Source organism: Loxodonta africana, chromosome 5 (assembly GCF_030014295.1).
Source record: "Loxodonta africana isolate mLoxAfr1 chromosome 5, mLoxAfr1.hap2, whole genome shotgun sequence".
NCBI lineage: Eukaryota > Metazoa > Chordata > Mammalia > Proboscidea > Elephantidae > Loxodonta > Loxodonta africana.
Genome location: NC_087346.1, coordinates 158,406,172 through 158,433,711, shown reverse-complemented (window position 1 = coordinate 158,433,711; position 27,540 = coordinate 158,406,172). Strand labels below are relative to the sequence as shown.

The following is a 27,540-nucleotide window of genomic DNA, read 5'->3' as shown; positions in this document are numbered from 1 at the left end:
CTTAACCACCATGCCACCAGGGCTCCAAACTGATGCCATCAAGTAGATTCCAACTCATAGCAATCCTACAGGACAGGGAAGAACTGCCCAAGAGGATTTCTAAGGAGCAGCTGGTGGGTTTAAACTTCCTCGTGGTACAGTGAATAAGAGCTCAGCTGCTAACCAAAGGGTCGGCAGTTCAAATCCACCAGCAGCTCCTTGGAAACATACTACCACCTAACAAATAAAAGAGGTATGAATACACTCTAACTACAAAATTACAAATTAAAAAAGCATCTATGAGAGAAGGTGGGAACAGGGTGAACGGGACAGGGACAAAAGCGAAACTTCTTTGAACGTGCCCTGTTTTATAGATTTGACTCTGAAAATCTTTAATATCTTACTTACTTATAAAACAAAGCTAAATTTTAAAAAAAGCAACCCCTAGTTACTGAAAGCAAAATGGAAAAGAAAATGAACTTAACTATATATTTACAGTTGTGCCAAAACCATACAGTAACTATTCTGACTTTAAAACACAGTAAATTGACTACACACCCCTAGCAAGGATGCAAAAGACATTCTTAAGCTGTTTTCACTGGTAGGTGGTAGCGTTTGCATTATTCTTCCGAGACTAAGATGTATATAGCGTGAGATAAAACAATGAGCAATTAGAACAGAGCTAATTTGGAAGAAAAAAGATATAGGTATATAATCGAGAAGGTTAAGTCAAATTCTATACTCTGGCATATGAACTAGAAGTATCAGTAATCCATGTCCAGAGGAGTTAGGGGCCAATGCGAACAGGTTCCTGCTGGGCAAATATGGGACGATCTCAACATCAATAAGAAAAATACCTATGATGGATTTAAACACATCAAAAATGTTTAAACCCATGAGTTTATAATGACACAAACACACATATACAACTTGCTGGCCACTTTTGAAGGATGATAGGGAAACAACTCATTATTTTGAAAAGTGGTAAATAAATGAGAGGAATTTAGCATTTATCCTTTCATAAATAAGTTATACTTCAAGGTAACCAAATAGTGGATGAGGGGAAACGTCTCTTTATAGAAGTATTCCAGGTAGTAAATAAAGAAGTTACAGAACTAAATTATCAGCCTTTTTCAATGCCTACTTAAATGATTCTAGGCATCCAGCATCAAGGGCTGCTCACAAGAAGAAAGTCACTATCTGCCTACTTACCTGTGAAGACTTCTTGCCAAAAATAAATCAAACCTGAATCTGATTACGCCCTTAGATATAATTACAAGAAATTCTGTATCATTAAACTACAACACAGAATAAAATCCAGGCTGTGCGTAACTCCGCAGGACAAACCACAGAACTTCAGCAGGAAATAAATTACAAGAGAAAACAAATGACAGAGGGGTAGTCTACAGATTAACACCAGTCAAAAGGTACAGGTTTTGGATTCTGATTCAAACTGCTGAAAAATATTATGAAGCAACTGAGGAAATGTGAACACTGGCTGGATATTTGAAGATATTAAGGAATTGGCAATCATTTTTTGTGACAGTGATATGTGTTTCTCTTTTTTAAAAAAACAGTATCTTTTAGATACACATACTGAAATATTTAACAGTTAAAACGATGCTTCTGTGATTTTAAGGTACAGACGAAGCAAAGCTGGCTGAGAGCTGGTATGACGGGAGCTCAGTGATAGGAAATGAGGACTTACTCTACTGTTCTATCTACTTACATGCATATATAAAGACTTAAAATGTAAAAACAAAAAAAAATTAAACAGTCAATTTAAACTCTAAGCTTCATATAATAAAAATGCCTTACTATCTTATAAAGCATTTCCATATTTTCCTGATTCAACACAAGGACTACTAAAAGAACTAACTAAAAACTTACAATCCATTAGCCATTAGAGAAATGCAGATCAAAACTACAATGAGATTTCATCTCACTCCAACAAGGCTGGCATTAATCCAAAAAGCACAAAATAATAAATGCTGGAGAGGCTGTGGAAAGACTGGAATACTTATACACTGCTGGTGGGAATGTCAAATGGTACAACCACTTTGGAAATCGATTTGGCGCTTCATTAAAAAGTTAGAAATAGAACTATCATACACTGCTGGTGGGAATGTAAAATGGTACAACCACTTTGGAAATCTATCTGGCGTTATCTTAAACAGTTAGAAATAGAACTACCATACAACCCAGAAATCCCACTCCTAGGAATATACCCTAGAGATACAAGAGCCTTCATACAAACAGATATATGCACACCCATGTTTATTGCAGCTCTGTTTACAATAGCAAAAAGTTGGAAGCAACCAAGGTGTCCATCAACGGATGAATGGTTAAATAAATTGTGGTATATTCACACAATGGAATACTACGCATCGATAAAGAACAGTGACGAATCTCTGAAACATTTCATAACATGGAGGAACCTGGAAGGCATTATGCTGAGCGAAATTAGTCAGAGGCAAAAGGACAAATATTGTATAAGACCACTATTATAAGATCTTGAGAAACAGTAAACCTGAGAAGAACACATACTTTTGTGGTTACGAGGGGGGGAGGGAGGGAGGGTGGGAGAGGGTTCTTTTATTGATTAATCAGTAGATAAGAACTGCTTTAGGTGAAGGGAAAGACAACACTCAATACATGGAAGGTCAGCTCAATTGGACTGGACCAAAAGCAAAGAAGTTTCCGGGATAAAATGAATGCTTCAAAGGTCAGCGGAGCAAGCGCGGGGGTCTGGGGAGCATAGTTTGCGGGGACTTCTAAGTCAATTGGCAAAATAATTCTATTATGAAATCATTCTGCATCCCACTTTGAAATGTGGCGTCTGGGGTCTTAAATGCTAACAAGCAGCCATCTAAGATGCAGCAATTGGTCTCAACCCACCTGGAGCAAAGAAAAATGAAGAACACCAAGCCCACATGACAACTAAGAGCCCAAGAGACACAAAGGGCCGCATGAACCAGAGACCTACATCATCCTGAGACCAGAAGAACTAGTTGGTGCCCGGCCACAATTGATGACTGCCCTGACAGGGAGCTCAGCAGAGGACCCCTGAGGGAGCAGGAGATCAGTGGGATGCAGACCCCAAATTCTCATAAGAAGACCAAACTTAATGGTCTGACTGAGACTGGAGGAATCCCGGCGGCCATGCTCCCCAGACCTTCAGTTGACACAGGACAGGAACCATCCCCGAAGACAACTCATCAGAAATGAAAGGGACTGGTCAGCGGGTGGGAGAGAGATGTTGATGAAGAGTGAGCTAATTATATCAGGTGGACACTTGAGATTGTGTTGGCAACTCTTGTCTGGAGGGGGGATGGGAGGATAGAGAGAGAGGGAAGCCGGCAAAATTGTCAAGAAAGGAGAGACTGAAAGGGCTGACTCAAGACGGGGAGAGTAAGTGGGAGTAGGGAGTGTGATGTATGTAAACTTATATGTGACAGACTGATTGGATTTGTAAACGTTCACTTGAAGCTTAATAAAAGTTATTATAAAAAAAAAATAGATGATTTTATGGTATGTAAATTATACCTCAATAAATCTGTTTAAAAAAAAAAAAAAAAAAGTTAGAAATAGAACTACCATACGATCCAGCAATCCCACTCCTTGGAATATATCCTAGAGGAATAAGAGCCTTTACACGAACAGATATATGCACACCCATGTTCACTGCAGCACTGTTTACAATAGCAAAAACATGAAAGCAACCAAGGTGCCCATCAACGGATGAATGGATAAATAAATTATGGTATATTCACACAATGGAATACTACGCATCGATGAAGAACAGTGAGGAATCTGTGAAACATTTCATAACATGGAGGAACCTGGAAGGCATTATGCTGAGTGAAATTAATCAGCTGGAAAAGGACAAATATTGTATAAGACCACTATTATAAGAACTTGAGAAATAGTTTAAACTGAGAAGAAAACATTCTTTTGTGGTTACGAGAGGGGGGACGGAGGGAGGGCGGGAGAAGGGTATTTACCAATTACATAGTAGATAAGAACTACTTTAGGTGAAGGGAAAGACAGCACACAATACAGGAGAGGTCAGCACAGTTGGACTAAACCAAAAGCAAAGAAGTTTCCTGAGTAAACTGAATGCTTCGAAGGCCAGCGTAGCAGGGGCAGGGGTCTGGGGACCATGGTTTCAGGGGACATCTAAGTCAATTGGCATAATAAAATCTATTAACATTCTGCATCCCACTTTGAAGAGTGGTGTCTGGGGTCTTAAATGCTAGCAAACAGCCATCTAAGATGCATCAATTGGTCTCAACCCACCTGGATCAAAGGAGAATGAAGAACACCAAGGTCACACGACAACTAAGAGCCCAAGAGACAGAAAGGGCCACGTGAACCAGCGACTACATCATCCTGAGACCAGAAGAACTAGATGGTGCCCGGCTACAAGAGATGACTGCCCTGACAGAGAACACAACAGAGAACCCCTGAGGGAGCAGGAGAGCAGTGGGATGCAGACCCCAAATTCTCGTAAGACCAGACTTAATGGTCTGAATGAGACTGGAAGGACCCCGGTGATCACGGCCCCCAGACCTTCTGTTGCCCCAGGACAGGAACCATTCCCAAAGCCAACTCTTCAGACATGGATTGGACTGGACAATGGGTTGGGGAGGAGTGAGCTTCTTGGATCAGGTGGACACTTGAGACTATGTTGGCATCTCCTGCCTGGAGGGGAGATGAGAGGGTGGAGGGGGTTAGAAGCTGGCGAAAAGGACACGAAAAGAGAGAGTGGAGGGAGAGGGCAGGCTGTCTCATTAGGCGGAGAGTAACTGGGAGTGTGTAGCAAGGTGTATGTGGGTTTTTGTGTGAGAGACTGACTTGATTTGTAAACTTTCACTTAAAGCACAATAAAAATTATTTAAAAAAAAAAAACTTACAATCCCCTAAAGAAACAGCTATTATGTAAAGTCAATAACAAAACTGAAACAAAACACGATCAGTTATCAGATACTGTCAAAACTTGTATAAATTATTTTTTAGAAAACATTCCACTGCTCGCAGACTGGGTAGAGTTTATTCACATCATCCAGTGAGCCTCTGTAACTCTAAAACCTAAACACGCCAAGTAGTCAACTAACAGATCATGCCAGCTGTACCGCTGTAAACCACATCAAAGCTCCGGAAAGCAGTTCTGACTGTCAAAACCACTCGCTTCCTTTAAAAAACAACTTTTCTTTCTTTTTTTTTTTTTTGCTATTCTAGTTTTTCCCATAGTCAGAATCAAGAGTATACTAAAATTTTGGATTAAAAAAAATAACTTATACATTGCTAGCATTTGGCCATAATTAAAGACTCCGATTTTTACCATCCCACCTTGGTACCACTCACCTGCCTGCCTGAAATGCCCTTCCCTCCTTGGTGCCTGTTGGACTGCTCGTCTGCTCAAGGTTTGTTTTCAATGGACGCCTCTACTGATGCGTTCAGCAAAGACAGCATCCTATTTCCTACTCCTATTAAGACTGCAACTAATTTTTCACACACAAAAAAATCTTTCTATAATAACTTGCCAGCAATGCATACAGCTACCAGCTGTGTTTTTGGTCCTTGGGGATATGACAATTGCTGTACGTCATTGTAGACATAAAATCCTTCGGTCACACCAACAGCGATTTCAGAAGAACCAAAAACATTTCAAGGTAGGTATGCATAAAGTGAACACGAGTCACCTAACGACGTACCTTCAGCCAGGAATTACAACAGCAAAAGAAATTCTCAAAGGCAAAGGCCCTGTGACAACTCCTCCCCCCGCCCCCCAAAAAAGTCCGAAAACGAATGAATAGAGCGATGGGGGGCGAAGACCGCCAACAGCCAGCCCTGTCGCTGAAGTCCCAGCACGGCCGCTCTGACGCCCGCGGGCAGCCTGGCTCTTCTCCCAGGGCAGAAGCTGTCACTCCGGTCCACGAGCGCCGACCTGCCCTGCGGGCTCCAGGCCGGGAGGGGCCGTCACTAGGAGCGGCCCGGCCCCTGCAGAGCCCCCGCCCGGCCCCTGCAGAGCCCCCGCCCGGCCCAGGGGCGCCTGCCCCTCGCCTCGAGGCCCCGTCCCCCTGCACCGCGTCTACGCGGCGGCCGGCGACAGTGACCACTCCCCGGGCGGCCCTGCAGCAGCCCGGCCGAGCGTCCTGCCGCCCCCGGGACCAGAGCGCCCCCGGCCGGCGTCGCCTCCACCTCCCAGCGCTGCCGGGGCGCGGCCCACCCCGCGGCCGAGGCTCGCGCCCAGCTCCCCACGTCGCTCGGCCTGCTCGGGCCCCCGCGGCCGCAAGCCCCGCGCTCCGGACGCCCCGGGCCCTGACGCCCCTTCCGTGGGGCGCGAGCCCGGCCGCGCCCGCTCCGCTAGGCCGTCACCCGCCGCCCGGCCCGCGGGCCTCACCTCAGGGGCGAACCGTGGGCAGCACGCGGGGCTCCGCGGGCCGAGTGCGTCCGCCGCGCCCGTCCGACCTCTCCGCGGGGCTCGGCTCCGGCCGGGCTCCGCCTCCTGCCCGCCGCGCGCACCCTGGCCCGGAGCCCCAGCGCCGCCGGCCTCTCCGCCCCCTCAGCCCTCGCCCCACCCGGTCCAGGGTGCGGCCTGCGGCGCCGCAGCCCAACACCGCGCCTCCTCATTGGTCCGGCGCCTCGCGCACCGCCTGAACAACGCGCCGTGCCATTGGCTGCAAGCGGCAGCGCGTGGAGGGGCGGGCACGCGCGGCTGGGGGCAGGGCCTTGGGGCGGGGCCGGGCGGCCTCCCCGCCTCCCGCTTCCGGGCTCGGGGCGCAGACAAGCTCACGCGCCACCGATCGACTGGGCGGCCGCCTCGGGACGGCGGGCCGCGATCCTACTGGCTCTGTCGCTGACGGTCGGCTGCACAAGCCGCGCCTCCCATAGCCCTGGGGCGCCCCCCCAGCCGGCACCAGTCATTCATTCATTCACTGTCGGTCGTCAGACGTTTTTGGGGGGCCTGCTGTGGCCAGGTCCACAGGACGCGCACGCTAAACGGCCCGTTCTGGGTCACAGCCTCATCCTCCGGCCAGGGGGCTGCCCGGCCCGGGTCAGTGGGGAGGCAGGGGCGTGGCGTACAGAGCCCAGGGGCCCAGCCTCACGACACTCGCTCACCCTTCTCCAGCAGACCGCGGGGCGCTGGTTCCCCAGAGGCTCCTGCGGAAGGGCGGGTCCGCGGGCAGAGTTTTGGGGCGGGGCTGGCAGACAAGGTGGGGCCAGTGTGTGAGCCCTGATAAGGCTCCACAGGTGGGGCCGCTGCTCGGCACCGGGAGCCCTGGCCTGATGAAGCTGGCTCACCTCTGCAGGGCCAGGGAATGAATTTGGACAGGGCACTGGTAGGGCCAGGCCACCAGCCAATGACGTGGAGTCTAGCTTACGAGACCAGACAGAACAGCGCCTTCCCCGTACTATCCCTCCTGTTTTCTCATCTGAGCCCCAAAAGGGCCAAGGGAAACAGACTGGCAGGACCTGTTGTTCCCATTACACCCACAGGAAGCTGAGGCCCAGAGAGGAGCAGTGGCAAAATAGTGTGGAACTCAGGCCTCCTCTCCCAACGGGGCCCCCTTCCACTTTGCCCAGAGAAGGGTCGGGAATACTGTCTGTGGGCGTAAGTGACCTTTCTTGGGGCACTTCTCCAAGAAGTTGACTTTTCTCAGAAGACTCCAAGTTCTGTCACTTCTCACTTCTTGCTCCCACTTAACACAAGGTCTGACCCTCAAGAGGTATCAGTGAGGGCTTGCCGAAAGAAGAGAAGGAGAAAGGGAGCGGGACAGGAAGGTATGAGTGTGTTAAGTAGAGATACGGCAGATACAAAAAAGGCCCAAAGCAAACATCTAGAGGTGAAAAATACCCTGTCTGAGATGAAAAATACACGGGATGGGATTACCAGATTAGACACAGCAGAAAAAAAGGTTAAGTGAATTTGGAGACATAACAAAAGAATCTAAATGAAACACAGAGAGAAAAGAGAATGGAAAAGAATGACCACAATGTGCTGTGGGACAACTTCAAGGGGCCTAATATATATATAATTGGTGTCTCTGAAAGTGGAGGTGAGGGGTAACGGGATAGAAATAATATTTAAAGATACAATGGCTGAAATTCTTACAAACTTTATGAAAACTACAAACCCAAAGATCCAAGAAGCTCACAAAGTAGTTTCTAGTTTGCTACTGGTAGAAACAGCACATTTCTATGGAGCGTTGAGAGACCATAGGCCAGGACTGCCCATCGTGAGCTGTCAGACCCACCAGCTCATAAGGTCAGGCAGGTCCAGCAGGGATCCATCATAATCTGGAAGTGGTAGATCTAGGGTGGAACTCTAGCAGGCCCAGAGATAGGTGGTCCAGACCCCACAACACCCACTGCTATAGCACTGATGTCTGCCCCTCGGTTCACACCTGTGGTTCTTAGGGGAGTTCCCTATGACCCAGTGACAGAGGAGGGAAAAGCCTGAGCTTGGTTCCCAGGGAGCTTGGCTCAATATGTTAGTGTGAGTTGGACATAGCCTGGTGCTGCACTGTCCTCACTCAGGAGTCACCCTGAAAAATAGTGGAGAGGGGAAATCGTCCCAGTAGGCAAACATCCACATGGTGAACTTGGCCATTCACCTTGTGTGGAGAGAGATATGGACTAAGCTGCACGGTAGAAAATGGTTTTGCTGGTTGGTCAGGAGCCCGGAAAGTCACAAAGAACACCAACCAAAATGGGAAGATTGATAACTCAACAGCATTAAAAATAAGAACTTCTGTTGCTTCCATTAACAACTGCCTCCTTTGCCATGAGACCAGAAGAACCAGATGGTGCCTGGCTATCACAACTGAAAATTTTGATCAAAGATTCTGTAGAAGAATCCTGACCAAAAGGGGGAAAATGTAGGACAGAATTTCAAATTTTCATAGAATCCAGAATTTCTGGAGCCATGGAGTCTGGATGAACCCCCCAAACTAATGCCCTGAGATAATCTTTACATCTTAAACCAAAAATATCCCCTAAAGCCTTCTTATAACCAAACAATAGTTTAGCTTAATTAGTAAAGAATGTCTGCCTTGAGAATTATGCTCTTTAAGAATTATCTACGTGGGATCAAATTGGAAACCGCAATTCAAAAGATTAGATAGGAACCTTAGGGGGGCAATGAGTGTATGTCAATGTAGAGAAACAACTCAGAAAAGGAGGGTGAGAATGGTTGCACAACTTGAAGAGTGTAATCAATGTCATTGAGATGTACATGTGGAAACTTGAATTGGTGTATGTTTTTGCTGTGTATTTTTTCAACAACAACAAAAAATAAAACAAATTATTTTTAAAAAAGAAGAACTTCTGGTTATCAAAAGACAACACAGAGACAGCCAAGACAAGCCATGGAGTTAGAGAAGATATTTGTAACCCATTCCTGACAACATAAAGAGCTCCTACAGATTAATAAGAAAAAGACACACAGCACATAGAAAAACAGGCAAAAGACTCAAGTAGACATTTCACAGGAGAGGAAAATCAAAATGGTTAAACATGTGAAAATGTGCCCAATCTCCTTAGAAGTTAGCTAAATACAAATTAAAACCGTAATTATATACCCACCAGATCAGCAAGAATGAAAGGTACACCAAGCAATTGGAGTGATAGAATGATGTGGTGCCCAGTGGGAGTGGAAACTGGAAGAATATTCTTGAAATACAGTTAAGGGGACCTTCCCCTAGGATGCAGGAATCAGACTCCTGGGGACAGACACTAGGGACACTCATGCACATGCCTTACAGACATGAATACCATTGATTGTTCCCATTGTCTGTGGTTGCCCCAAACTGGAAACAACCCAAAAGTCCCTCTACAGTTAAAGGGATACACGAGCTCTGATACGGTCACACAACAGAATGGCACGCAGCAACGAACTCAAACAGACCTCAGCTATGCACAGCGACACGGAGAAATCCCACGAGACAGAATGCCGAGCAAAAGAAGCCAGGCACTCAAGCCTGTACCTGTGTAATTCTGTTCAAATAACACACAAGCAGGCAACACCCTGGGGTTTACGTGCACACTTGGGAGGTAAAGGCCTAGAGAAGGGGGCAGTGCTGGTTCAGTGGTTGAATTCCCGTCTTCCACACGGGAGACCCAGGTTCGAATCCCAGCCGATGCACCTCATGTACAGCTAATACCTGTCTGTCAGTGGAAGCTTGTGTGTTGCTGACCAGGTTTCAATGGAGCTTCCAGACTAAGATGGACTAGGAGGAAAGGCCTGGCAATCTACTTCAAAAACTCAGCCAACGAAAACCCAGCCTGATCCCCAGCCAAACGTGACAGACACAGGACTGGGCAACATTTCATTCTGTTGTGTGTGGGGTCGGCATGAGTCAGGGGCTGACTAGATGGCAGCTAACCACAACACAACAACAAAGGCATACATGGGTCAGGGGTGCTGTGATGGGGAGGGCAAGTAGGCGCTTCTGGGGTGCTGGTGAAGCTATTTGTCGGCGGGGGTCATGATTATACAGAATTGGTTAGGCTGTACGTTTATGGTATTTCCACTTGTCCATATGTGTGTTTTACTCCACAGGAAATAAAGGAGGGGCGACGGGATGAGCATGCTGCAACTCTGAGTGGCTCCAGGCATGGCCAGGGCTGAAGCTGGAGGGTGATGGAGGGGCAGCTGCCAGGCAGCCTCGATGGCCTAATGAGGTCCTTGAGGAGCCAAGGAAGGGTCTTCAGGGGGGCAGGTGAGGTCAGGGTCTGCTCCACACACCGTGAATCTCCCTTCTGCGAGAGTGGCTGGCAGGGAGCCTGAAAGGGACCATAACTTGCATACACTTTTCTGGTGGTGAGGGTTTGTCTATCCATCACCTTTGGGGGGCCACTGCGCCCCGTGAGGGTGAGTCCCTCCCCAAGGCCTGCCATCAGAACATGAAGACAGACAGGGAGCAGTAGGCTGTGTGTAAGTGAGCCCAGTGGGGGCCTCAATGCTGCTGGACCACAAAGAAGGCTGTGACCCCTCCCCTTGCTCCACCTCCTCTGGAATGATCTTAGTGTCCTCTTAGCCATCCCCTTCCAGGCAAGAAGCGCTGCAGGCCCAGGCTTTCTGCCTTTTCTTCCCTAGCCCCTGCTCAGGGACCCCACCAGGGCCTCAGACGCTAGAAGCGTCTCCTTGGAGCTGCAGCCTGAGCCCCAGACAGCAGGGGGCGCTCCACTCAATGTGATTCCTCTCCCTAGCAGTGACCCAGAGTTGGGAGTAGGCAGTAGGTAGTGGGAACGGCTCTGCTGGGTGAGGCACTCCCAAAGCCCTGGAAGCAGACGGAGTGGACTAAACACACTCTCTAAATGACTATGGGTTGTGAGGGTTGGTGGGACCAGGGCCTGGGCTCAGAGCAGTGAAGAACAGACCAGGGTCACATAGCAGTAAGTGGCAGGGCTGGGACTTGAACCCAGGCCTCTCTAAGCCTCAGTTTTCTTATCTCTAAAATGGGTGTAATAGCAGCTGTTTGTCCGAGCAAATGTCCAGGCCCCAGCCCAGCAGTAGGAACTGGGAAGTGTTCAGTAAATGGACTGGAACGTTCATGGTGGGTCTCGGCAGGGGGTGGGAACCCCTTCTGGCCGCACCTTCGCGCCGGGAGACTATGGCCTGAGACCCTGCCCCTGGCACGCAATACACACACTCTTGCAACTGAGGCCTCAGACCAGGGGGCAGTTTGAGAAGAGGTGGGCCACTCTGCCCGGCAGGCCCCAGGCCCAAAAGGTGAGGTGAGCAGGGCTGGGCCAGAGTGCGCCTCACAAGCCATAGGCCTCATCTGTCCAGGTGGCCAGAGGACTTGTCACCCAGCTCTGGGCCTCAGGACCCCAAACCTTCCAGTTCTGACAGCTATTCCAATATGTTTCAGCCAGTGAGCTGGCTCCAAAGACCCCACAGAAATTCATAAAGGGTGATAAGGCCCCACGTCCTGCCACACCCTGCAGGCCTTGGCACTGGCTGGAAACCGCTTCTCCGATCCAACCACGCATTTTAGAGTTTTGCAAGAAGGGACACCTCAGCCTAGAGGGGGGATGGCATGCCTCCCCCAGGGTTCCCGAGTTCAGGGCAGAGAGTAAAGAATTTCAACTGCAGGGAGAAAGAATCGCTGGCGTTCCCCAAAGATGGCACGGACAGCCAGAAACTCCCAGTGCCCCAAACTCTACTGCGCCCACACCTACCCTCCCAGGAGGGGCTGACGAGAAAGCACTTGCGGAGATGGAGATGCATGGACATCCAGCTCCTGGAAGCAGAGGGACATTGCCGTCCGCGGGGCCTGTCGCCCCACTGCATTCCTCGGTGCCCCCAGGGCCACAGTCTCCCACCTCCACTAGCCCTCTTCATCTCTCTCTCCTCCAGAGCAGCAGACACATAGCCCCTCAGAACACGCCTGGTGGCTTCCAAAGAAACAGCCCATTCCCAGGGAGGGTTAGTCATCCACTGTCCTTGGCTTGGTTTTTACAGAGCAAGCTTCTTCTTCCCCAACATACAGTGGGGTGAGGAGCAGGTGATCCTGGGGTCCCTTCCGGCCCTGACCTCAGCCAAGCCTGACCCTGGGGTTCCTTCCAGCCCTGACCCAGGCTGAGTCTGGCCCTAAGGTCCCTACTGGCCCTGACCCCAGCTGAGTGTAGCCCTGAGGTCCATTTCAGCCCTGACCAGGGCCAAGCATGATCCTGGGGTTCCTTTTGGCCCTGACCCTGAGTCTGATTCTGGGGTCCCTTCTGGCCCTGACCCCAGTGGAGTATGACCTTGGGGTACCTTCTGGCCCTCACCTCAGCCAAGCCTGACCCTGGGGTCCCTTCTGGCCCTGACCCCAGCTAAGTCTACTTTCATGACAAATCTAGCTTGGGCAGCCATGCCAGGAGAGGGCCTGCTGGAATTTCATGGCAGAAAGTGAGAAGCGATCAGGGCTGGGCCAGGTATCCCTAGGCGACTGGGGCACCTGGGTAACACCAGCCGCACCCACCTTTGGCCTAGCCAGGCCTACTCCTCCAGCCCCAGGGTAGCCGTCACTTCCTCCAGGAAGCCTCCCTATGGCCCATGCTGGGTTCCGAGCTCCCCAGCCCCACACACCGCTGCTCTGGACACTATGCGCCATGAGTGCCTCATGTTCACTTGTCCCCACGCTGGATTGCGAGCCCCTAGCCAGGACAGGGCATTGCTCACATGCACACCCAGCTCCAGGTGCCAGGCTCCCAGGAGCCGCTCGATAACTGCTCATTAATTCTGTGAATAAACCATCTGCAGTTGTGGGGGGCCTTGGGTGCTTCAGCCCTGCTGCCCAGCCCGGGGTCTGACCTGTGGTGACAGAGCCTGGCATTTCAGAGTGTGGCTCTGAGCCCAGACTGCCGAGGGTCCGGGTCCTCTGTTATGTTACTGACTAGCTGTGAGCCTTGGACAAGTCCCTTGAACCCTGTGCCCTGTAAGCCCAGAAGAGTAACAGCAGCCAAGGCTGAGGTCTTGGAGCCTGCTGGCCTGTCCCTGTGCACATCTGTACAGGTGCTCAGGATACCTGGGTCCTCCTTCCTTCCCAATCAAGCCCCGGGCACTGAGGCAAAGGTCCTTTGTGCTTTATTGTGTGGCAAGGGCCCTCTAGGGGCCTGTGTCTTAGCGTTACTGTGGGTGCTGGGACCAGCCCTGCCCCCATTGATTGCTCCGGCCTGCCCAGCTCCCGGCCCCTTGAGGGTAGATATGCTGGGCCAGGGCCGGGCTGCCTGTCCAGGAAGACTAGCTGTGGCTCAGTCCTGGGATCTGGGCTCCTGGGAGGTGGGAAAGGACAGGGCACAGAGGGAGATCCCCTCAGTCTGCAGCAGCCCGTGCCCTGGGCCCAGCCCTGGGGACCCAGCCTGCTGGGTGGGGCTGGGCCTGGCCAGATTCTAGAAGGTGCCAGCCTCGTGAGCCCGGGTTAGGGCAACGTGCTGCAGCCGGCTCCTCCTCCCACTGCAGCCGGTTCCTCCTCCCGCGTAGTCCGTCTCCGTTTGCGTGGCCTGTCTGCCCGGCCGCCCGGGGCAGGGTCACCTGGGCCCGGCACAGCCATAGGGGTGCCGCAGCAGCAGGCTGTGGTGGCTGGGCAGCACGTGGGTGTGGTAGTGCTCCACCAGGCTGCCCACGCTCTCGAACAGGACCTCGCCCTCCAGGTAGAACTTGGAGTCCTGTGGGGTGGAGGGTGGCGGGTCAGGGGGGCCTCCCTCCCCGCCGGTGCCCCATCTGTACCCCGGGGCCGGTGGTAGTTACAACAGTGCAGCCAGGCCTGCTCTTGGCACCCCGAGTGACCTCCATGTCTGAGTACCCTACCAAGCCTGTGCGCCCCAAGCCCCCACTTCACCCCCTCCCCTATCCAGGGAACCCCTGGAAAAGTCTGTAAATAAACCCAAGGTCTGGGGACGATCACCCTGTCCCCTCCAGGGTCCACTGGGAACAATGCTAGGCCAGGAGAGGAGGGAGGCTGAGGTGACAGGGGAGGGGTGGGGGAAGATAGGAGACAGGTGGGAGAGAGGCGGGGGGAGGGGGTGAAGGAGGGGTGGGGTGGTATCCTGGAGATGCCTGCCCGGCCCACCCCCCACCCCATCCCGTCAGGGACTCCCCTGCCTCCAGCACCACCCCTGGCTGAGCCCCAGGCCAGGTTGATCCCACCCGGGGCCCTCAGGCCGGGGGCCCACTTACCTTCTCAAAGATGCGGTAGTTCCTCACTTTGCTGGCGGTTTCGTCCCACACTACCAGTACCTGAGGGGGGGCAGAGAATGAGGATGGCTCAGCTGAGAGGCAGTGGGACCTCAGGGGACAGGCCCAGGGGAGCAGGGGCATAGGGGCGGGGGAGGGGAGAGGGGGTCACCAGACACATGGACAGCAGGGACAGACAGGCAGCCTCTCCCCCTGGGGCTCCTCTGGCCCCAAATGGCTTCTGATGAGAATCGAATAACAGTAGCAGGTCCACACCATAACCATCCCTGATGCACATGGGGAAACTAAGGCTCAGTGAAGTCAGGGCAGAGGCAGAGCAGGTCGAGGACTTCCTGCCGTCTCCACTGCCCACCCACAGCCTCCCCTTAAAGGGCTACGACCCCCCACCAGAGTCCTTTTACCCCCGCCAGCACCTCCCTTCCACTCAAGCCCTTGCTGGGAGGTGGCCAGTGGCCCTCAATCTGCAGATGCTGTTTTGTTCCTGAGAAGAGACTGGGGGGTCTGCTGGGCAGAGTCCCCGGAGACAGGTTGGGTTGAGATGACAAAAGAGGCCGCGTGAGGAAGTGATACATAAACTGTGAAGTCCCAGGCTCACGAGGCGCAGCAGTCTCTGGGGACCACTGCTCAGCAGGTGACCGCCACGCACCTGCCCAAGGCACCTACCTTCCCAGACTTGGTGGAGGAGTTCCGAATGCAGTAGAGACCATTCTGCGGCTCTCCCCGGCTTGTGGCTTTGAACAACCTGAAACACAAGAGCCACGTTGAGGGGTCACCGTCCTCTGACAGCTTTCTGGGGAACCCCCAAACCCACTCCGTGACACGAACTTTTCTCTTCTGGCTCTTTGTTTCTTTTTGCCATTTTAACCATTTTTAAGCATGCAATCCAGTTATTACTGTTCTTGGGTGCCATCAAGTCGATTTCGACTCACAGCGGCCCCATGTGACAGAACGGCCCCACAGGGTTTACAGGCGGTAGTCTTTACGGGAGCAGATCGCCAGGTCTTTCTCCCTAGGAGCAGCTAGGTGGTTTGACCTACCAATCCTTCAGTTCACAGCTGAGTGTTTAACCATTGAGCCACCAGTACAATTCTGTGACATTAATTACATACACCACACACTGCAGCCATCTCTACAAAACTTCATCACCTCAGACACTCTGTGCCCACTAAGGAATAACTCCGCTTTCCCTCTTCCCCCTGGCCCCTGGTAACCTCTAATCTAATTTTGTCTCTAAGCATTTGCCTATCCTGGACACTTTATGTACGTGGAATCGTACGCTATTTGTCCTGTTGTGTCTGATTTATGTAACTCAGCATGGCGTTCTCAGGGCTCATCCATGTCATAGCATGTATCAGGAGTTCATTCTTCTTTGGAGCTGAGTAATATTCCATTATATGTGTCCCATTATATGTATACGAGGAGCCCTGGAGGCCCAACAGGTAAGTACTTGGCCGTTAACCGAAAGGCTGGCTGTTCAAACCCACTAGCAGCTCCATGGAGAAAAGACTTGGCAATCTGCTCCCATGGAGATTACAGCCTAGAAAACCCTATGGGGCAGTTCTCCTCTGTCACATAGGTTGCTATGAATCTAAGATCGACTCGATGGCACCCAACAACAACATTAAAGTATGTACATGCCACATGTTGTGTATCCGTTCCTCTGCTGTTGGACACTTGGGTTGTTCCAACCTATTGACTCTTGTGAAAAGTGCTGCAGTGAAAATAACATACAGGTGTCCGTTGCAGTCCCTGCTTCCAACTCCTGGGGATACAGCTAGGAGCGGAATTGCTGGGTCACGTGGTAACTCTGTTTGCCTTGTTGAGGAGTTTCTCCTCTTGGCCTTCCAAGAGGGCAGGCTGCCGTGCAGACTGGGCAGGCCTGTGCACAGCTCTGGGCCGGGCCCTTGGGAGTGACTGGGAGCCGGGATTCTTGCTGCACTCAGGGCTGGCTACTTATGCCAGCAACTGCCCAGCACCAATGCAAGAGAGGCGGACAGAGACACAGGAAGACAACAGGGGACCTGGTACCCTGTCCGCGCCCAAAACAAGGCTTTGGGGAAAGAAGGAGCTTGAGCTGACCTTTCTACTTCGAAGGATTCCGTTGTGTTGATGAAGACCGAGTTGGGCAGCGGCACCTGGAGAGAGGCCGAAGGTGGTCAGCGGCCACCCCACGCCCACCCCCACTGCCTGCTGGCCTATGCCGGGGCCCAGGGCTTTGCACGGTGCCCCATCCCTCCCTCAGCTGCACACCCCTGGGGGCTCCTGGCTTGGGATGGCTAGCTGGGGTCCCTCTCAGCCCACGTGCGTGCCTGCCCGGTGGGATCTGTACTCTCACTCAGCCTTACCTTCTCATAGCCTTCATCTGAGTCCTCCTGGCCAACGTCTGCCTGCAAGCAATGCCGGGGCTTTTCAAAGGAGAAGTTCTTAAAACTCTGTCCATCTGGGGGCGATCGCCTGGGAGAGGATAGGGAAAGGAAGGAGAGACCCCAATGTGGTCAGACATGGATGACCACCCTCTGCCCCCTCTCCCCTTGCCCTCCTGCTGGCAGTGGAAGCCAGCACCTTCCAACGGACATGCCACGCTCAGCATCAGTGGAGTCCATGGGGTCAGGCTACTGCAGCCCCAGGGCTGTAAAATGCCCACAATAACAGAGCTCCTGGGAAGGACCCTTGCTGACCACCCTGGGTGACCAGAATCGCCTGAGGCCTGGAGGCCTGAGTTGGGGGCAGGGCTGCTATTGGCCAGGGGACCCTAGGGGCCTGAGCTCTGGGGATGCCACACATGGACTACTGTCCTGGATGCTGTGGGGGAGAGCATCTGCCAGGCTTTGGAACCTTGGCCCAGGCACAACCCTCTACATGGATATGGAGCAGGTCAAACCTACGAGCTGACCCCAAGAGACACACCCTCGTGTGTCTAAGGGGAGTCTCCTTGGCCAAACCTCCTGGTCTTCAGGAAGGATTAATTGAGACCACGGGTGGCCAGAGGACCCTGAGGCTGTGTTCACACGGGCTGCAGGCAGTCGGTGAGGGCCACGCCCGGGACGCTCAGTGTCAGCGCATGCTGTTCTGCAATGCACGGACTCACATGGGCTCCAAATTCAGCTCTCGGCACGTGAGCGGCTGCCAAGGGGCTGAGCCTTTGAGACCCTCATGAAACAGAACCACGAGTGTGACAGCAGACTCTCCTGGGCACCTCCCAAAATGGGCAGCAGGGAATTTGAAGAAGCCAGCAAGGCCCCAGGGTTGGAAGGTCACCATGGTCAGAGGCACTGGGTGCGTCAGGTTAGCATGGCCATGTGAGGCTCATGCCTGTGATCCTATGCCCCCCACCGTGCCAGGCGGGGTACTCAGCCCACCGCAGGTTCCGGACACCTTTGACCATGAGCCCTGGGGGGTGGATGGACCTGAGGGATTGGGATACACTGGTCTCTAGGACGTGCCTTCTGCTGCCTGATCAGGAGCCCCGCTCCTGGGACTGCCCATCCAGTAAAACCGAAAGCATTTCCATTAGGGCTCGGGGTGAGACAAAGGCTGTCCACATTGCAGCTATCTCCCCATCAGGAAGGGATCAGAGGCAGCTGGGTCTCCCCAGAGGCAGGAGGAGACACACCCCAAGCCCCAGGCAAGGCAGGAAAGGCCCGGTGCTGGGTCTGGACTGGAGGCTAGAGGAGGCATGCCAGCTTGGGGTGGCTCCCGTCCCCACATCACTGGTCCCAGGGCAGGCAGTCAGACCTGCAGGGACCTCCACTGACCCTACAGGGTCCTCAGACACCACAGCAGGGCTCCAGGGGTCTGTGTCCCCAAAGCCACATTGACCACTGCCTCCCAGGGCCAGCCCCCCAGAGGACTGGCTGTCGTCAGGGGCCAGGTTGGATAGGAGGTGCCCCACACCCCCAGGTCTGGATCAGAGGCCCCCCCACACCCTGGGCCTGGATCAGAGGCCCCCTCCACATCCTGGGCCGGTATCAGAGGCCCCCCACACACACCCTAGGTCTGGATCAGAGGCCCCCTGTACCCCAGGTCTGGCGCAGGGTCGGCCACTCGACCTAGGCAGGGCAGAGCATTCAAAGAACCTGGCTTTCTACCCGAGACCACAATGACCACTGCCACCCAGGGCAGCCACCAGTGCCAGGCCTAGTCCCCACTGGACTGGGTGTTATTCAGGGGCCAGGTTGGATCATAGGCCCTCTCATACCCCTGCGTTTAGATCAGAGGCCCCCTATACCCCCCAATCTTGATCAGGGCTCCTCTCTATACCTTGGCTCTGTATCAGGGGCCCCCTGCACCCCCAGGTCTGGATCAGGGGCCCCCTGCACTCCCAGGTCTGGATCAGGGCCCGTCTCTGCATCTCGGGTCTGGACCAGGGGTCCCCTACACCCCCAGGTCTGGATCAGAGCTCCTCTCTGTACCTCAGGTCTGGATCAGAGCCCCTCTCTGCACCTCAGGTCTGACTCGGAGGCCCCTGGTACCCCCAGTTCTAAATCAGAGGCCCCTTACAGCCCCAGGTCTAGATCAGAGGCCCCTTGTACCCCCAGGGCTGGCAGAGGGGAGACCACTCGACCTAGGAAGGGCAGAGAAGTCAAGGAACCTGGTCTTCTACCTTGGGCCCCAGCCACCCAGCACTCAATCATGGGCTGCGAGTGTGAGGACGGTCACGTCAGGCAGGGGTCCCAGTGGATGGGGGGGGCACCAGTGTGTTGCAGACTTACTGGAGGTGGGGCAGTGGCAGCTTCTCTGGCCTGGGCAAAATCTCAGGCTGGGCTGGGGCCTCAGGTGGTGGCAGCTTCAGGGCGTGAGGTTTGGGGGCCACAGGGGGTACAAAGAGTCCAGGCTTGGCTACTTCCCTCTGGGTGGCCGCCTCAGCCATCTTCAGAAACTTGGGCTTGCTGGGCGGCACAGGTGGGGGTTCAGGCATGGGTGGCCCCCGGGGGGACAGGTGGAAGCACTTGAGCTTGTCACAGTTCCTGGTGGCAGTGGCGGCCACAGCGGCAGAGATGGCACTGGTCCCGTGGGCAGGGGTCCAGGGCTTCTTACTGGGGCAGGTGCTCTCCCAGAAGCAAGGGGGCTTCCGGAGGCTAGGTGTGGCAAGCAGGCTACCCAGTGGGGGGTCACTAGACCTTCGGGAGCTGGCAGGTACCCTGGGGCCAGGCTCAACCAGCCTCAACGGTGGGTCCCTCTTGGCGTCCTCAGGTGTCAGGCCCACATCTGGGAGGCCATGCTTAGGGGGTGGGGGTGGCAGCAGGGGTCCTGGACCCTTGGAGGTGAAGGAGTGGGCGCGGGGCACCTCGGAGAAGACCGGCTTCTTGGATGTGGGCACTGGGGGTGGCGGGTAGGTGGGTGGGTGGATCAGGGCATCTGCAGATAGAGGAGACCCAGACTAGTAAGCAGAGGCCACCTGCCCAGAGGCTAGGCCAACATGCCTTCTGCAAGGCCCCCCTGGCCCTTGACCTGCTCCAGCCACTCCCGGGCCCTGCCCACGCCCACCCTCCACAGACCAGCCAAGTGCCCCGGCAGGGGCCTTCGGAGACTCCAGGGGTGGAGCTGAGAGAAGAGAAGAGGCCAGGGGTGTCTGAGGGTTTGGCCTGAGTGAGGGAAAGGAGGGGTGTCCAAAGCGGGCAGGGGGAGGGCTAGGGCAGGGCAGCTAGGGAGGGAGACAGGGAGTCTGTATGTGTGCCTGACAAGCTCCAGACATTGTAAGACACTCCGGCGGTGTGGAAGGTGTCGAGTGGACTGTTGGGGCACAAACCCAGAGCTCAGGGGTGCGGTTCCCGCCGGCAACGTGCACCGGAGCCCACAGCATAGGGATGACACTTTGTCACCAGCGGTGCAGAGGAGGGAGTGCGCGACCAGGGAATGAAGAGGGGCAGCACAGTGAGGCAGGAGGGGGCCCCCATGAGCATGGGGTGGCCTGGAGCAGAGAGGACCAAGCACTGGGTGGGAGGGTGCCCAGGCCAGGTGCCACTCACGGGAAGCTGAGCATTGGATGTGGCCTGGGGGAGGGGTCACTTGGGACCGCGACAAGAGTGGTTTTGGGGAGGTGGGGAGAAAGCTGCCTGGAGTGGTAGGCTGGAGGGAGGGGAGAGCCTGGGCTGATCGGGTCTGCAGGCAGCGCCAGGACACGGAGATCACGGCCATGAGCCTGAGGGTGCCATCTGCATATCCACTCACACGGGCTCCAGCGGGAGTAGGTAGACACTCAGATCTCCCCAGGGCTGGGGGCCAAGCTAACAGGCTGAGACAGAGACGTGGGGCGAGGGGGCGATGAGGTGGGGGTATGGACCCCGCATGGGAAAGGGGAGACCTGAGGTTGGGCTGCGGGGCAGACAGAGAAGGTCCAGGGGCTGGAGGATTGTGGGTGCTGAGGCCCCAGGAAGGAGCCAGGAAGAGGCGCGGGGTGGGTGGAGGGTGGAGAGGGGGAAGCATTGGAGGAAGAGGCCGAGGAAGGCAGGGGTGGGGATAGAAGGACCAGTCAAGAAACTGTGAGATCAGCAGGAAGAGAGGAGGCTGAGGAGAGGCCGGGGCTGCAGGCCCCACGAAGAAGGGGGGCTGGAGAGATGAGGGGTTGGGGGCCCAGGCAGGATCATTACCATGAAGGAAAGGCTGAAGAGATGAGGGGCTGGGGGGACCAGGGAGGGTCATCAGCACAAAGAAGGGGAGGGCTAGAGAGAGCCCTGGGCTGCAGGGCCTGGGGAGGGCGATTACCAGGAAGAAGGAGAGCCAGAGAGATGACGGGAGGCTGGGCGGGGAGAGCCCAGGAGGGTCATTGCTACGAAGGGGAGGGCTGGAGAGATAAGGGGTTGGCGGGGCCCAAGGAGGGTCATCACCATGAAGAAGGGGGACTGGAGAGATGAGGGGTAGGGGGGCCCAATGAAGGTCATTACCATGAAGAAGGGGAGGGCTGGAGAGAGGCGGGCACTGCAGGGCCCGGGGAGGGCAGAGGTCTGTAACCCAAGGGGCAGGACAAAGGAGGGATGACGGCAGGACTGAGGCACAGGAAGGCCTGGGCCCTGTGCTGCCCAGTCCAAACCCCTGACTGCATGGTGGCCCGCCTCCCTTGCTGGGCTATGAGCTTTGGGGGTGAGAACAGGGGCCAGGACCCTATGTGGCAGGCTGGCCCCCAATTAGGGCTCCACAGTGAGCTGCTGACCAGACGGAAACGGGTCCCGTGTGGACCCCTGCCTCCTCAGTGCCCTCCTTCCCCTGCCTCAGCCCCAGGCTGCCCCAGCCCAGCCATCAAGTATGGGCCCACCCACACCCTATCAGCACCTTCTGCACCCTGCTCACCATCCCAGCTCGGCTAACTGCAGGACCCTTCGAATACCTGGGCCACAGCAGGGAAACTGAGGCCCAGAAGGCAGACAGGTCTGGCCTAAGACCACTCAGTCTAGAGCAGCATGCGGCCAGCACCCCCAGCCTGGGGGGGGCTCTCTTCCCACTGGGCACTCCCTGGCCCACCCACGTGCCCTAGCCCACCTACCCTCGGGCTTCCCGGGTTCGGGGGAGTCAGGCTCCATGTATGAGTCATCCTCGTCATCATGCTCGTAGTCTGTGTGGGGGCAGAGAGGTCAGACCCAGCCCCAGGCCCAGCTGCAGTGAGGACAGGGCAGCAGGGCAGCCCACAGTCGGACCCGGCCCCCGGCCCAGCTGTGGCAAGGACAGGGCAACGGGGCAGCAAGCTGGCCCACGGTCAGACCCAGCCCCAGGCCCAGCTGCAGCAAGGGGTGGCAGGGCAGCAGGGGGGCCCACTGAGCCCAGGACATGGGCAGGTCCAGCTGAGCCTCAGAACAATGCTCCACCCGGGGGGCCGAGAGTCAGGGCAGCATGAGGGTGAGGAAAAGGTGGGAGGATTTGAACCCAGTAGCCAGGAGGGCACTCTCACTCTGCCAAAGGGACCAGCAGAGAAGATAGCCAAATGCGCCCTCTCCCCACTGTGGCAGCCTGAGAGGAGGCTGGGTCTGGACAGCAGTGGGGTGGCAACAGCGCTCACCTTCATTGTCTGTGGGGTATGGAGAGAGGGTGATGTCCACGGGCCGCTCCACCGCGCCATAGAAGCTGTCAGTGTCCGAGCTGGAGTCACTGAGCACGGGGGCAGAGGGGCAGCAAGCATGAGGCAGGGGCGGTCCCTTGGCCACACACACACACAGAGACGTGGACAGACACATAGACACACACAACACACACACAGGCACACAAGCACACACACAGATACCCAGATATATACGGACACATACGGACAGACACACGGACACATAGAGAGGCATGCAGATACATGTGCCCACACACGCACATTCAGACAGACATAGAGATGTGGACACGCACAACACTCATGCACACACACAAATACACAGAGACAAGGACAGCAGACACCTGGACACAAACTGACACACAGACACACAGACACACAGACACACACAGGCTGGTGTACGCACCCACACACACACTTGCACCCATGGTCTGGCTGCCACCTCCAGAAAAACCTTTTCTCAGGGGATTCTGGGCCAAGCTCCCAGGCTGGGAGGCAGTTCACATGTCCCATCCCAGGTGCCCCAGTGACAGGCCTGGGAGCCCCAACCTCTTACCGCCTGCCCCACCCAAGGCCCACCTGGTGTCCACGGGCAGCTCCTTCTTCTCGTGGAAGTGGCCGATCTCCCTGCGCAGCAGGGCCATCCAGCTCTGTGGGTCACCAGGGCCACAGTGGGCATGGTGCCCCAGGCAAGCCTCACGGTCCACCTCCCCTTCCCCTGACTGCCCAGGCTGGCCTGCAGTGACTACCCAGGCTGGGGGCCCAAGGCCCTGGCTGGGTCAAGCCCCACCATATGACCTGGGCTCAGCCGGGCCCCTCAGGCCTGGCAAAGGGCCTCTATCAGCCCCCAGGCACCTCTGCTCCCTGCCGGGGCCCTGGTACCACCCCACAGCCCCCAGCACCTTGCGCTCGTCCTCAGAGGAGGCTGAGAAGAACCACGTTCGGTGCTTCTTGCTGATGTGGATGACCTTAAAGGGGAAGACGTTGTGGGACGTGGTCTCTTCAACCGCTCGCATCACCCTGTAGGCACACGCCAACAGTCACCACCTGGTCCACGCGGGCCGACCACTAGAGCCCACCATCCCCACCCAGTGACAGCCCCCAGCCTGTGGACAGGGCTTGGACCCACGCCATGCCCAAAACACATGGGCAGATCTGCTCCGGGCTGGGGTCTGGAGCCTTCTGGCCGAGGGACGCACACAGGCAGGGGCAGTGGGCATACAGAGAGGCCCTGGGCTCTCAGAAGGCTGCGTGCGAGCAGGTGCATGCAGGGCCCTCTGCTGCTGCTGCCCACCAATGCCACTGCTGACCATCTTTGCAGGGACGCCGTCCTTGCACCTCCAGCCTTGGCTGGGCCCCGGCAGCTGTTGGGGCTGCATGAGGCTTCATGGTGACCTTTGCCCAGCCCCCGCTGCCCGGCAGCACCTCAGGCACGTTTCAGGGAAGCCCGTGACTCATGTCTGCTCTGCAGGCTGCTCCCTGCCCGGATGTGGGGTTTTCAGAGAAATGAGAATGATTACCATAGGGGTGGCCCTCCAGGAACCTGGACAGGGGAGGCTGTTCTGGACCATTAGGGGCCTAGAAGAGCCCCTCAGGCCTAGCTAGTCCTGCTGGGCTGGGCAATGCCCTGGGGTCGTGTTCACAGCGTGGCTGGCACCCACTAGAGGCCAGAGGGCAGTGTGTTTGGGGAAAGTAATGAGCCTCGCCAGTGGCCTCAGAGGCAGACCTCTCTGTGCCTGCCCTGATACCCACAGGGGCCCCGGAGCCTGGTCCTGCTTTGGCCACTGCCTCAGGTGCTCCACCAAGGATGTGACCAGGTATAATTCAAGGCCCTAGAGTCTCACCCTGAGGATCCTGGTCCCGCCCTACCACCTAGTGACCCTGAGCTCGTTGGTGCCTATTTCTCATAGGCAGTGGGACTGGTCCATCACAGTGGGTGGAGGGGCACAGACTAATGCAGTAGGGTGCAGGGCCCGGGGTGGAGGGACAATACCCAGGACCATAGCGCCCAGGGAGCCACCACTTAGGCTGTGCTCCGTGGAACCCCCAAAGCCACGGGGTGGACACCGTGTGAGCTACCGGGCCCACATGCACCGTCCCACCCCATGCAAAGTGCCACAGGCCCCTGATAGCGTAGGACAACTGACCAGGGATGGGGTCTGGCCCACAGCAGGTGCGGGGCCCCAGAGCACCAGGGTCAGGGCCAAGGGAAGCCTGGGTTCCTGGCTCCTTGGAAGGAAGCTGTGAAGGGTGAGGGGCAGGGAGGCGAGGGACGAGAAGCAGAGCCACTGGGCCGTGTGGACTCTGGAGAGCAGGCTGCCCCAGCCCTTGGGCCTGTCTATGAGGCCACAGGAAGCCTCCAGCTGGGCCCTGATCTCAGCAGAGGATGTGGACAAGGGGCCTCAAGAGTGAAGTCTGAGGGGCAATAGGAGGGGCTGGGGGCAGGGCGTAGAGGCAGCGAAGGAAGTAGCAGCCGTGGGACTCGGCCCACAGGGAATGAAGACAGAGGCCATCTCCGGAGGCCTAGACTCTCCTGGGTGGGAATGGGGGCTGGGCCCAGCTGGCGGGGCCGTGGGGGCAGCGGGCAGAGTGGGTGCTCACCGGTTATAGCCGCTCAGTGAGAAGGCGCCCTGCGGGGAGGCTGACGTGCTGCTCTTGAAGTAGTAGATACACCGTTTGTGGACGATGACAAAACGCAGGGGCCCTGTGGATGGCGGGCGGAGGGGTACTGAGCGCCAGACCTCCACCTCGATCCCACAGGATGGAAGGTAGGGGAGTGGGCCGGCATGGAGCTCTCCCCATGGTCTACTGTGGGCCCAGTGCAGACAACTTCATGGCCATCCGCAGGGAAGGGGGTAGCTTGGACTTGGTGGAGCCACCAGGGGCCCCAGGGACAAAGCCTGGGAGGCTAGCTTGAGGGAGGCAGAGCCACAGCCAGATGAGCCCACAGCAGAGGGAAGCCTGGGTGGGGGGCTACAGGTCTGCTGGGTGTCTGCCTCCCCTGAGGCCGGTGGAGCAAGAGCAGGGGCAAGGGGCAGTGCCAGGGCCCAGAAAGCGGGCCAGCCAGCCACTGTGTGAGCTGACCCCCAGGTTGGACAGCTATGTTGAGAAGTCCCACACTCTGCTGCCCATCCCTGGGCAGGCCTTCTGAGGCCCAGGAAAGGTCAGTTTCTGCCCTCCTCGGGGTGAGGCTCCTGGTCCAAAGGGGAGTTCAGCCACTGGTACCCACAATGGGACCAAACAGCTCAGCCTATGGCCACTTGGCCAGGCAGCTCAGGAACAGGGAGGCAGGGGGCAGTGCTGGGCACAGGCGAGGGGCACCTGTGGCCAGTCAGGGGGATGAGCCAGGCCCTGGGACTCTTTGGCCTTCAGCTGTCTGGCAGCTGGGCATCTCCCAAGCCTGGAGGCTTCCTCTCCCGGTCTACTGTCCCAGGGGCCTGAGCAAGAGCCCCGTGCAGCTCTGGTGGTCCATCACTCAGCTGCGGGCTTGGCTTGTTACATGGCTTCACTGTGAACTGACAGACTCACTCATTGAACTGAGTAAGGCAAGCACCCCTTCCAGGGACCAGACCTGCCAAGCCACCCTGAGGTCCCCAGCTCTGGACAGCAGGTCAGTACTGAGCCCCCCAGGGCCTGTCCCATCTATTTACCAAGATACACCCCCAGGGCTCTCTCCAAAGTCCTGTGGGATGCGGAGGCCAACCCCAGGTCCCCCGGGAGCTGCAGGCCACCAGAGAGGGGAAGGAAACTCCAGAGGGAGGGCCCACAACACACCAGCTAAGGAAGTTCAGGCTCAGAGAGGGTGGTCACTTGTCCAAGGAGGCCCAGCTCTGCTCCTCACCTCCCAGCAGGCTCTGTCTAGGATTCTAGACAGTGCTTCCCCACTCCCACCCAGGGACTCACATTTGAGCAGCTGCAGCTGGGTGCCCCCCTTTTTGTGCAGGTAGCCAGCCTTGGTTACACCCCCAGGCATGGTTAGCAAGTTCTGGGCACCGATGGCCTTCATGGGCACAGGCCAGTACGTCTCCTCTGCCGCCATGAAGCTGCAACACAGGGGAAGGGGACCCAGTTCAGCCAGGGGTGGGGACAGGACAGCTTAGCCAGGGGCACGCAGGAGAGCACTGCCAAGATCCCAGAGATGGCACAGAGGGCTAGGCAGCGAGGGGAGAAGAAACCCCAGGCCTGGGGTGGGATAGGAAAGGGAAGCAGGGCCAACCCACCCCTTCCATCAGCCCCATTGAGGCCACGCACTCGACCCCCAGGAATCCTGGGAGCTAGGTGTGTCCCTTCACTGCACTTAGCACACACCTACTGCACACCTGCTGCACTCAAGGCCCCTGCTGACACAGCCCTGGTCAGTCAGGCCCTAGCCCCTTAACCACTTAGAGTCTGAGTGCCAATTAAGCCTATAAGGGGTCTGCCTCAGAAAGGAAGTCAAGGAGGGCTTCTTGGAGGAGGTGGCACTGGTGCTGCAACCTGAAACCAAAAACCCAAACCCACTGTCTAGTCAGTTCCAACTCATGGCAACCTCGTGTGTTACAGAGAACCGAGCTCCACGGGGGTTTTCTCGGCTGTCATCTTTACGGAAGCAGATTACCGGACCTTTCTCCTGAGGTGTGCTGAGTGTGTTTGAACCACCAAACTTTTAGTTGGTAGCCAGGAACAAAGGTGAGGGCAAACCGTTTGCGGCACCCAGGGTCCTTGGGAAGGAGTTAGAGAGGTGCAGGGGCTGTGGCAGGCTCCCAGCACCCTCCCCACCAGCCCTGAGTGAGCAGGGCACAGGTGAGGAGCACTTCACCATCCACCCCACCTGCCCCTAGCTAGCTGCCATCAGCCCGTTCTT

At 55.8% G+C, this 27,540-nt stretch overlaps 2 protein-coding genes across 8 annotated transcripts in view; both read right to left on the bottom strand.

Annotated features, from left to right (window-relative positions):
• ADD1 (adducin 1) overlaps positions 1–6,491 on the bottom strand; it is a 103,953-nt gene extending 97,462 nt beyond the window's left edge. For all 4 annotated transcript variants that reach the window (XM_010591342.3, XM_003411254.4, XM_023549690.2 and 1 more), the window contains exon 1: positions 6,386–6,491. The gene's annotated coding sequence lies outside the window, so the exon portion shown is untranslated. The remainder of the gene's footprint in view (positions 1–6,385) is intronic.
• Positions 6,492–6,836: 345 nt separating this feature from the next.
• The window catches only part of SH3BP2 (SH3 domain binding protein 2), a 52,661-nt gene continuing 31,957 nt past the window's right edge, over positions 6,837–27,540 (bottom strand). For all 4 annotated transcript variants that reach the window (XM_064286162.1, XM_064286161.1, XM_064286160.1 and 1 more), the window contains 12 exons: positions 26,601–26,740; positions 25,299–25,401; positions 23,600–23,717; positions 23,277–23,347; positions 22,662–22,750; positions 22,152–22,220; positions 19,384–20,029; positions 17,017–17,125; positions 16,751–16,806; positions 15,335–15,413; positions 14,654–14,713; positions 6,837–14,142 (listed from right to left, as the gene is read on the bottom strand). In XM_064286162.1, the coding sequence (XP_064142232.1) occupies positions 14,005–14,142; positions 14,654–14,713; positions 15,335–15,413; positions 16,751–16,806; positions 17,017–17,125; positions 19,384–20,029; positions 22,152–22,220; positions 22,662–22,750; positions 23,277–23,347; positions 23,600–23,717; positions 25,299–25,401; positions 26,601–26,736 (1,674 nt within the window). In that variant the 5' untranslated portion in view covers positions 26,737–26,740 and the 3' untranslated portion in view covers positions 6,837–14,004. The remainder of the gene's footprint in view (positions 14,143–14,653; positions 14,714–15,334; positions 15,414–16,750; positions 16,807–17,016; positions 17,126–19,383; positions 20,030–22,151; positions 22,221–22,661; positions 22,751–23,276; positions 23,348–23,599; positions 23,718–25,298; positions 25,402–26,600; positions 26,741–27,540) is intronic.